This window comes from Apteryx mantelli, chromosome 5 (genome assembly GCF_036417845.1).
Source record: "Apteryx mantelli isolate bAptMan1 chromosome 5, bAptMan1.hap1, whole genome shotgun sequence".
Taxonomy (NCBI): Eukaryota; Metazoa; Chordata; class Aves; order Apterygiformes; family Apterygidae; genus Apteryx; species Apteryx mantelli.
In genome coordinates, this window is record NC_089982.1 from 37,415,899 (window position 1) to 37,427,471 (window position 11,573).

At 37.1% G+C, this 11,573-nt stretch overlaps 1 protein-coding gene across 1 annotated transcript in view; it reads left to right on the plus strand.

Annotated features, from left to right (window-relative positions):
• Positions 1–4,211: 4,211 nt before the first annotated feature.
• Positions 4,212–11,573, plus strand: part of FHIP1A (FHF complex subunit HOOK interacting protein 1A) — a 37,449-nt gene continuing 30,087 nt past the window's right edge. The window contains exons 1-3 of the mRNA XM_067297116.1: positions 4,212–4,316; positions 5,623–6,249; positions 10,372–10,530. Coding sequence (XP_067153217.1) covers positions 4,212–4,316; positions 5,623–6,249; positions 10,372–10,530 — 891 coding nt within the window. The remainder of the gene's footprint in view (positions 4,317–5,622; positions 6,250–10,371; positions 10,531–11,573) is intronic.

An 11,573-nucleotide genomic window follows, 5' to 3' on the forward strand; every position in this document is an offset into this window, starting at 1 on the left:
ACTTAGCTCTGGTTAACCTAATGCTTGCTGCAGGCAAGTTGTTTTGGGGTAAAAAATTTTAATTTGGTATTTTTGTTCTTCATTTGGCACTTTGTGCGATTAATTTATGATAACTTAGTACAGTAGGAGTGAGCAGTAAGAATGAGCTATTTCTGATAGCATTTTACTCTGAGATGTTATTGTTTGTCACCAAAGGATGACTGATAGTTTTCGTGATTCTTTGTTATTAAAGATGTAAATGGCTTTAATGTAGTGATATATGTGCAGTAGGCTAATAAGTGCAACTTGTAATTATAATACATAAATGCTAGAGATGAATTTGCTTTTTAACAGTGTTTGTCAAATACTGTATGCTCTTAAAGGTCTTTATCAAGCAATAGGATAGTGTTTATGCATGTAATAACAAATATAGTAAATGGACCACCTTAGGGGACTTTATGCAGGAGATGAAGGGGCGACACACCTGCTTGTCTTAGAGGCTTCCTTAACAGGGGCTGCCTCTGCTTTTTTATGTGGTGGTTAGACTTAAGATATCTATGTGTAGAACAAAATGCCAATACTACAAACGCAGACTACTGAAGTGATCTGCATAGGCAGTGAGCTATTAGTGAAGCAGGGCTTGATTGTTTGATAATGTGGTGGTTAAAAATTCTTACACAAATGGCAATAATTAAGTTGCACATTTGTGGGAAATGAAATCTCCTGGACACACGAATGTAACAGTGACTCCATCAGTGGATCGCTCTGTACGTTGTTCTATTTTGAATGTGTGGTGAGAGATGTACCATGAAACAGAACCTCACTGCAAGTGAGTGCTTGGCTGCCCTTTTTTCCCTATGTATCTGTGCTGAAATGCATCTGTACTGATGCATTGCTGTTGTCCTTAAGTCTTTTCATAGCTGCTGAGAGGTAAAGAAACACTTCGGGAGTCTGTAATGGCCAAGGTATCAGTATTGCACCTTCACCTCCAAAAGTGTGTTTGACTGTTTAGATAGTTATAAGAGTAGTAAAAATGTTTATCTCTTATTTAAAAAGGATCTGGTAGAGAGGGAATAAAATGAGAAGGGAATAAAATGAGAAGGGTACTGTTATGAAGTTTGTGGAATAGAGTCTGAGACTGGAATAGGCAGGATGCATGAGGGAATAAGCTAAATACTGAGGGGTGGGGAGGACAGAGAACTAGAACAGATTAGAGGAGAAGGGGGTAACCAATTAAATGCTTTTAGACAGTGTATGGTACATCCTGGAGCTTTGCACACTTCTCGAGTCTGACATCACATTTCTCCCCGCATTTTTATCAGTATTTTCTAAGAAAGTCATCATCTTCCTTACTGTTGTTCATGGAGGTTGATCTGAAGTTTCTGATTGTACTGTTGGTATCGTACCAATAACAAAATTTGTCATGCAATATCTAGATGTGTAATATCAGTTTGTTTTGCCTAAATTCTTAAATAACATGCAAACTCTACATTGAAGCAACCTCTCAGTTATATAGTGAAGCAATTCAAAACTAGTAAATTCCAGACTTGAGCTTGTCTCTGCAAGGTTAATTAAGTTCTCTTGCTGCATCTTATGATACCATCTTTAATTACACAATCACATTAGTTTTTCTGAAGCTGCTTGCTTCATTTCGTGCCCTGGACGGACCTACTCATAGGATGAGTCAGGGTTGTGTAGTGAAGGAGACTCTTGCCCAAAGGAGTCTTCTGAATTGTTACGGAAATGGGAGGATTTGCGTTTGGGGGAGAGGGATGACAAAGGGGGACCTGGCTAGAAATGGACAGGTGATCTAAAGAATAGGTTAGTTAAATGTTCCTTTGGATTATTAGATATGATGTTAGGCAAACTACCTAACGCAGGCTTTTTACAAATGGTATCTAAGCCTATGTCTTATTTTCTGCATGATTTTTGATAGAATTACTGAGCTCTCAGATGCAAGTCTCCAGAAACTGTGCATTGAACATGTAGTGCGGCCTACTTAAATAAGTCAATAACAATAAAAAATAGATCATAGGCCTCTGAAGTTGGGTTCTCAAATCCACTTGCTACTTTGATTACTCTCTTCTTTTATATATATATATATTTTTTTTCTTCTTCCTCTGCTGGAGCAGGAAGTATGAAATATACTGTTTTGAAGTAACAGTATACTGATAGGTGCCTTCAAGTGAGCGAGGAAATGAGCCGCTCTGTCTGGAAGGAGAGCTTGAAAGTGTAGGACCAATGTAAGCATGGAAGAGATAGGCAGGTAAGAAGGGTAGGGGCAGAGAGTAGCGAGACTTTAGTAATGTGTTACAAGGAATTACTTCAGTTTCCAGACCTGGCTGGCTCTCACAGAGCTGGGTCAGACTGTTTCTGCCCACTGCTCTTCAATGCATCTGGTTCCTGGTGGCTTTTTATCTGAGGAGCAGTTTGTCTGGAGCGCTGGTTTGGTTCTGCAAGTGGTGCTCCAACCAATAAACCCGCCAAGATTTATGCTGGCCTCCGCACCCAGGGAATGTTTTATCTGCAAAAGGGATAAACTAGATCATGTTAATTGTACAGCGTGTTTAGGAAATGCATAGTATGCATCTTATGTGCTGTAAAAAGCAAGAGTTGGGGGAGAAAAAAGCATTAAGAATGTGTTTGAATCTCTTCTGTGTGCACAAGGGAAAATTAAGATTGCATAATCACTTTCTTCTTGCTTGCTTTCTTGCCTCAGAAATATTAATATTTCTCTGCGTGGGGATTTTTAACTTTGCAGCCTGTAAATCTATGGAAGTTTTGCAGATAGCACAAGTTGCTCTTACTTTTGAGGCAGGCTATATGTTTTGCTGTGCAGATAGTTTCAAGAATATAAGCAGAGCATACATGCAGAGCAGAGATAACCACTGCAGAGAGAAGATTTTTATCTTTTAAGATATATACAGAGGAATACCTAAAATATTGGCAAAAATATACCTAATATATTGCTATATAGGCTTTGGCAGCTCAGAGTACAAAAATTTCCTAATGTATTGCTAAGCCTATGAATGCCCAGGGGCCTTGGGGTCCTAATGAAGACTGGAGAAGAAAAGAATGTTTCAAAATGCAGTCACTAATACAAATAAAAATCTGCTGTGACGTATATGAGCTGTTCCTATCTGTAATGCATTTGTTGTCTTTCTAAACTCTTTGGCATTTTTTGCTGTGTCACAAAATTGAACTAAATTAAAAGCCTATTCCGTTTGCAAAAAAGGAGAATAAAAATTTAAAGCTGTTGGAGAGACAGAAAAAGAGGGATTGTGTGCCTGTTTTAGGTATTGGTGCTTGAGGGGAAAGATGTGTTCTTTTAAGTCTCTCATAAGTATCTGGAAGATACTTTTCTTTGTTTCATTTTAACTTTCCCCTGCAGGTGTGCATCTACTTTGATACTCAGATATCTAGGATATTAAATAAGGAATGAAAAGAAATATTCAGTGTTTGTTCTCAGTCTTATTCTCATGTTCCTTTAATATGACATCTCAATTTATTTGACTTTGGATATGTGAAAATTTTATCTTTTATGTCCTCTGTTTTTGGTTAGTTTGGTATTGATACAGATGCATCCTTTTATCTGTATTTGGTCCTCTACAGACATTTCAAAATGTTTATGGTATGCTTTCCTGACGGAAAACTTTAAGTATTTGTAATTATGTCTGTTGATGGAAATATTGTTTTTATAAAATCTAGAAAATAACCTGTACTTTGTTTACCTGAATAGTCTATGTGACATTAGTTACTAAGCAACTCTGAAAAGAGGCAAGGTCAGAAGGCTAAAGCAACATAATATAAAACTAAAAATATAGTGAAGTATGCCTAAAAGGTTTATTGCAGAAGCTTCTATTATCCATATTTATTTTGAGTAGCTCCTTTGTTCCACCACTGATCTCAAAAGACCTGTTTGAGGATTAAAAACTATCGTTATGATTAAAAGTTTGAGAATATGGTCCCATATAGCATGCTTTAAAAAATTCCATCTTCAAGCTGAATTAAAAAGAAAAAGGTTTTGTTGTTTTCTTTAACTATGTTCTTTTTTTGTTTTATGTTATAATTTGATGTGTATGTGTATATATGTATTTTTTAACAGGCTTCTGCAGCTATCAAAGCTCAAAACAGGATATCATCTCATTGTGATGCTTGAACATCTGTAACAGACTACCGGATTTTCAAAAGAAATCAAGCATGGCCTAGTCAGCTTGACCTTTGAAGAACTTATGATGTCCTCTGGAAGCAGTCTCAGCAAAAATCGGCAGGCTGTGAGCCTGCAGGGTGTTGACCCAGAAACATGTATGATAGTGTTTAGAACACACTGGGCACAGGTAATGTTAATTAGTTTTATTGTTTTGAAGTAGATTGAATTAATAGGAATTGACTTCCTTCTTTCAGGATAATGCTGAACTGCTCGGAAACAAGTGTTTATCATGCTGAATGCACTGGATGATATTGAAACATTTAAAACAATAAGGTAGTTGACCTTTGAAATTATGGTTAGGCTTTACTAATCACACTTTAAACTCCAGATTTGCATCTGAAAAGGAAGTGGTATGATATTACTTTGTATGAAAAGTGTAGATCTTACTGGCTTTCCTGCTGATTCACTGGGACTTGGGCCCTGTTGCTAACTTTTGTTCTTCCTTTCTTCGTGTTAGGTAAGACTTGCCTGTCCTTTGTAAAGTATATTAGATGTATGGATGCAAAGCTTTATGCAGTGTTGTATATTGTGGATAGATACAGATTTCAAGATATGCATTTCAGCATATTCTAAAAAATGTTCACATGTCATCAGAGTTACAGTTTCTTTTAGGCAAATTTGTTTTGCTCTGTGCACTGTAATATAAGGTCTTATTTACTCCAGTAGTATGAATAACTAATGGTTTATGTAGAACTATTGATTTCTGTGCTTCTGCTTTTGCTGTTTCTGCTATTCTGAAAAGTGAGCAGACAAATGGTGGTGTTCTTGAGACATTTCCAGTGCTAGAAGAGCCATCTGCCAAGAGCCATCTTTTTGACTTGACTGTAGTGGTGGTGCTGTATTAGTGGAGCCACTGTTCCTTTGTGTTTCTTTGGTGATCAGCCCTGACAAGAGCTAAATGCAGTGGTTGTTTTATATGGACAGCAAGCTTCACCGATTGCAGAATAGAATTTAATCCAGGGGTATATGTGCCAGGATGACAATTATTACTCAAGCCTAAGTATATTTTGAAGGTTCCAAGAGTATGTGGTCACCAGTGGCCATTTAGTTTCATATAAGATGTGGTGAGGAGCGTTGATTTCAGGGTGCTGTGACAGTGAGAAATTTGTCTCAAACATTACTGAAGCAAAGTTTTGGAAGGCTAAGGGAACCTATTTTGTTCATATTTCCGAGAACCCCAATTTTTCAGCAGTGGGACAACTGGCAAATTCAGGTGCTTATAAAAATGAATGAAAGCATTACATTTTGGCCTCAAATACATGCCAAATGTGAAACTTTAAATTTAGACTGCTTGGCTTAGGCTAAAAGCAAAAGCATGAAAGAGATTGGGCCTTTTCATGTTAATCATTCTGATTTATTTTTTTTCTTGTATAGGTAGGTCCATATTTTTAAACATGCGCTCAAATGATAGATATGTGTGTGTTTCTCTTTAGGTTCTAAAAATCTTAGAGAAGCATGATCCTTTGAAAAACACTCAGGCAAAGTATGGGGCGATTCCACCTGATGAGGCCAGCACTGTTCAGAATTATGTAGAGCACATGCTTTTCCTTTTAATTGAGGAGCAAGCAAAGGATGCCTCAATGGGGCCCATCCTGGAGTTTGTGGTTTCAGAAAGCATCATGGAAAAGCTCTTTCTTTGGAGCCTACGGCGAGAGTTCACTGATGAGACAAAAATCGAGCAGCTCAAAATGTATGAAATGTTGGTTACCCAGTCTCATCAGCCTTTGCTGCATCACAAGCCCATCTTGAAGCCTTTGATGATGATGCTGAGCTCCTGCTCAGGGACTGCCACACTAGCAGTGGAAGCGGAGTTGGTTGTCCTCCTGAACCAGCTCTGCTCTATAATAGCCAAAGATCCCTCCATTTTAGAACTGTTTTTCCACACCAGTGAGGACCAGGGAGCTGCCAATTTCCTCATTTTTTCCCTCCTGATTCCCTTTATCCATCGAGAAGGAACAGTTGGCCAGCAGGCCCGTGATGCACTGCTCTTCATAATGTCTCTGTCTGCAGAAAACAATGTTGTTGCAAACCACATAGCAGAAAACACCTACTTTTGCCCGGTAAGTTGTTGTTTTATTCAGTCTTAAATTTTAAACTGTCCCTTGTATTTTTCCTCTTCTTCTTCTGTCTTTTTTTGGTAAAGATGTATTATGTCATATTTAATTATTGCTGCTAACACCTGTTTCACAAGTTTTAATGTTGTTCGAGCCAGCCCTGCTGCAAAAATCAGTCTTGTCCTCCAGCTAGTCTTTGGCTACTTGTTTCCATACCAGTGCCCTTTGCTCCTTTGTGCCAGCACAAGTGTTTTTACAGTCACACAGCGAGTTGAATTGGAAAACTGATGGAAGTGAAAACAAAACTAGGGAAAAAACTGATATAGCTCACCCTGAGGCCCCCTGTAAAACCAAGGGGTGAAGGTAGTGAGAGATGGGAACAAGGTGTTCTTGGACTGGTGTTTCTGGTGACAGTGCTAGCTTAGGCTAGTTATGCTCGCAACACTGTAATGTCAGGCAAACAATCCAAAAAATAAGAGTGAAAATAGGGTCAGTATTATAAAAACATAGTATCCTTGCAAGATAAGGAGGAGGCTTGTTCTTTGACGCACAACTAGATATTTCTATTGCTGTCTCAGGCATGCCACCACTATGGTATGTTGCAGTCTGTTATGAAACTTGGTAGCAGAGCGTCTTGTTGTTAAATCTGAAAGCATGCTCTATCTCACCATTTAAACAAATCAATCTTACAATGTGAATAGAAAACCATTGCTATTAAACAAGTAAAGAATCTAATTTAACAAAGCAAGCTGTCCTGTTGCAGGTTAAAGCTAAAGCAGGATGGACATGACAACACCTGCCTCTGCATTTTCCTGCTTTTGTGTGCCTCATGGCAAAAGTCAATCTGGGATTTTCAGTGGATGGTTTCAAAACCAAATATCATCCCATAGAAAAGTTGCTTTTGTATGCCAGGACTGATTCTTTTATCTTCTGCATGGCCTGTGTTTTAGTTTAATAAATGCCAGAAAAAAGAAAGTGGAAAAAAGAGTTGACTAGCTGTTAAAGCAAAGAGCTTCAGAGCAGAGAACGCTAGGATGCCTACACCTTAAGCATTAGTGCAAGGCAGCTGATCCAGCCAGAGGTGTCTAACTTTACCCTCAGCTTGCTGTCCTTTGAGTGGTAGGTCAGAGGCGGGTTGGAGTCTGGAGGTGGCCTGCAAACTCCCAAACCACCCTTCTAAACCATTTCCTGTGTTCGTTGCAAATACTGCATCATACATGGCACATTTCTTGTGCTGAGAGCCTCCAGTTGACCTTGTTTAATAGAGGCTGGTAAAGAATGCTGAACTTGGTTCTTAAGTTGTCCCCGAGACATACACCATTATTAGATCCATGCTATAACTTACATGATTACATCTTCCAATTAATTAAAATTTAAAAAAGCCTTTTTCACTGAGGATAAAAGCCAGCTGTATTAACCTTCCAACAGCAAGGAGCCATGACTGACAATCATTCTAATTAGGAAAGCTTCCTGTCAAAATGTTCTAAAATCAGACTTTTCGGAACAGTGATGAGACTGGCCGAAGTCTGTAATAAAATTTTAATGCAATGCTCTAGAATTAGCTCACTAGCACAAAATCTTTTTTGAGTTTGACCATGACAAGCTCAGGGACCAGGTTTTGTTTCAATAGAAGACTTGATAGGTGTCAGTGCCTTTGCTGTGTACTGCTTAAATCAGAGAAGCTGAGGTCACGTCTATGCCTCAAAGCAGCTAGCGCAGTCCTCTGCTGGCCTGCATGGTATTTGCAAGATGGAGATGCTTGTAAAAGTAGGTAAGCATGTAGGGTTGACATGAGAAATGTTGGAACAGGTCTAAAAGGACACACTGTTCAGGGAAAAACAAAAAATACAACCAATCCTGCTCTGCCCTTCCCCCCCCTCCCCAGACATGCCCTTGTTTATTTCCTTCCCTCCTAAGATTTTTATCATGGATGGTTGTCTTTTTACTGATGAAAATTCCATAAAGCAATCTATATGCATGCATTATTTTGTATGCCTGGTTATAGAATGCGAAGAATGTGTATAAAACATTCTGTTAGTAATTTCAAGTGGTAGTCCTGTTTATACCATAACGTCTTAAAAAAAAAAAATCAAATAATGTTGTCTAAATAAATAGAGGAAATTGCTTCCAATAAACACTCTGTTTCTTTGTGCCTTAGAAACATAATTTCATGTAGAGCCATTTGTGAAGCTAGTAAAAAGGTTGCACTTCATAGCAAAAATAAGTGTTTTTTTTGTTTGTTTTTTTAACTTCACACATTTTAACAGCTACATCTATCACTTCTTTGTTCAGTAAGTCAGACAAACTAAGGAATTCCTCATTTCAAGACACTGACTGATTACAAGTTCATCGCCTCTTTTAGTGGAGAGTAGTGTGTTTTGCTCAAGGTCGGTTTCATGTGTTTAAGAACTAAGCTTGTGTATCAAGAAGAAATGTGGATAGTACACAGCTCTGAAATCAGATTGCTTTGCTTACTGAGAAGTTACATGAGTTTATGAAGAGCAATTGAATTTTAAGCAGACAATGGAAAGTCAAAAGTGTATTAATTAACAGATTGCAACACAAAAGAAACTCAAGTTCTCTGTTCAGAATTTGTTCCTTCCTAGAAATGTCTTAAGCCAGGATTTGTGATTATAACTCAGGGGTGTTGCAGGTAAGTAGTATTATAGGTCTGTTAAGATCTTTCTAACTTCTTGCTTTGAGCTGTTCTGTCTTAAAGAAAAGAAAAGAAAAAATTGTGCAAATAATGCCTTGATCAATGGCTTTAGCTTCTTAGTTTTTTAACACACTAGCTAAGCATCTTTTTTTCCTGGTTTAAAAAAAAAAAAAAGTAGGTCAGCATGCCAAAGCAGAAACTTTCCCAGTTATTTTTTTTCCACAATATTTGGCTTAATTGTGCATACCAGAAGAAATCCATCTTCAAAGTTGAATGATTTAGGAATTGAAAGCATTCAAAAAGACAGCCATTGTCCCCCTGGGTGGCTCAGCAATTGTAACTGGTTACACTTGCGTGTCATCAAGACCTGAATCCCCTTCCATGAACTTTTGGTCTTTGACCTGCATATTGTCAAGCATTTGTTTTCTAATAGATAAAACAGTTGTGTTTCATCTGGGCTGTGACCACCTAGACTGGTAGATGTCAAATAGCCATTTGCAGAAAGAAGGAGAATTCTTGCAAGAATCCATTGAATGAAAACTGAAAAGATTTCCATCAGACTGGGTCTTAATGACCAAATTAAAATAAGGATCATTTAAAAAAGCATCCTGAAGTCATATAAAATCATGTCAGAAGGATAAGAATTGTAAGTAGTATATAGAAAGTTTTCAGCTTCAGATAACTTTAAATAAAAATTTATTCTGAAACTACTGGTACCTTAGAAATATTCAGTAATATTAAAAAAAATTTTTTTGAAATATGCTTTTTGTATTGTAACTAAAAATACAGTTTTGCATTTGCATGACACTCAAAATAAATCATTTCTAAGCCTTAGTATCACTGAAAATAATGCCTATACAGTAATTTATTTCAGGCTTTTTAGTTTCTTCCCCTCCCCCTTCCAAATAAATAAGGAAAGGGAATGTGAAATTATGAACAGTTAGAATTTTCTTTTTTGGAATGGGCTCAACTGAATTCCAGTGCCTAGGAATAAAAGTCTGTTGTTTAAGTGAGGCTGAACTTTGGGATACTTCCCCCTCCATTTCTGATTTTTTGTATTTCCTAGTGAAATCCCTTCATGGAGGCATATGTAAGCAGTAACATTCAAACCACCAATGAGACAAACTTTAGAAATACAACAGTTCTTCTGGAAAGGACTGAAGCAAAGCGTACAATTATTTTACAAGCATTTAAAAAGAAATTGTAATTTCAGAAAAAGAATATATGGTGACCTGCTTTTTCCCCCCTCACTTTCTCCTCAATAGCAGCTCCTAGCAGGAGGATATTGTACTTTTAAAAAACTGATACCTTTCTGTTACGCGACTCTTTCAAAAGGAAGCAAAATTAACGATATCACTCTCTTACGCTACTGAAACGAGTAAGAGAAATGATTTGTTGTGTAGCATTGCTCATCAAGCAGATGGGCAGGACAGTTGGAAAGTTAACTTATTTCCCTTCTGTTTTGAATACAGGTGCTAGCAACAGGACTCAGTGGCCTCTACTCATCTTTACCTGCAAAGCTGGAAGAAAAAGGAGACGAGTGGCACTGTCTGCTGAAAGATGACTGGCTCTTGTCCCCCGCCCTTGTCCAGTTCATGAATTCCCTCGAGTTTTGCAATGCTGTGATACAGGTGATGGAGCATGGTTGGCCGCCCCTTTTGAAATAGTAGTTTTATATATTCTGCAAAGCCTGTGAATTATAGAATTTATTTACTTTTATGAACAGTGTGGACTTTAAGCTGCACTAATATAAATTGTTTATAAATGCTTCGTCCTGTTTGTCCTGGTTATAAGGATGAATGTTCTTGGTTTTCAGGTGACAAATGCTTCTAATGAATGCAGTATAAATGTGCAGCTTCTTGATGTTTCATCACGTAATTAGGAGCATTTTTTTTTTGTTTTCCATAGAAGAAAAAATGTTTACTGCATTTTAATATCACTGTTGATATTAAAAGTAAATTGAATGCCTTCACATGCAGGAAAAAGTAGTCTTATCTGTTTGAGCGCTGGAAAACATTCTGCCTTTATGTCATAATAGTTTACAAGGGAAAATAATCTGTTTTGCCTATTAATGAGTACTTTATGAAGAAAGCTTTCCAAGCTGAATTTAAGTATCTTCTTAGGAATATAAATTCCTTTTAGCTTGGTCTCTGTTCTTAATTATTATTTCTTGTTTTGTTTTGTTTTCTGGATTTGATCCCTTACTACTTTTTTGTCTCTAGTCTAAAACTAAAATGAGATTTTTGTATTTTTTGCATTGGTTTTCAAGGCTAGAGAACTCTACAGAACCTTTGTCCAGCATGTATTTTATTAAAACATAATAGAAATTCTACAGAAACTGTGGATTTGTATGTTACTTGAAGAAATGTGCTGAATAGGATTGAAAAGTTAGTTACTTTTACTGTTAAATAAAAGGTATGTTTAGTGAGACCTGTATGAAAAATACAGTAAAGCAGCAGATTGACTATATTGCTTTAAAGCATTGAACAAGTGAAACTAATAGTAGCTTTCATCCTTTAAATGCAATATACAAAATTTTTAATGTGCATGATTACACATGAAGAGGACACAGTATTCATTTTTTTGTGTCTAAGTGGAATCCTTCAAAAAGAGACCTGTGTTTGCAGGAGGTCATGTTTGATACCATTTTTAAGTAATGTAAAGGATGTTGTAG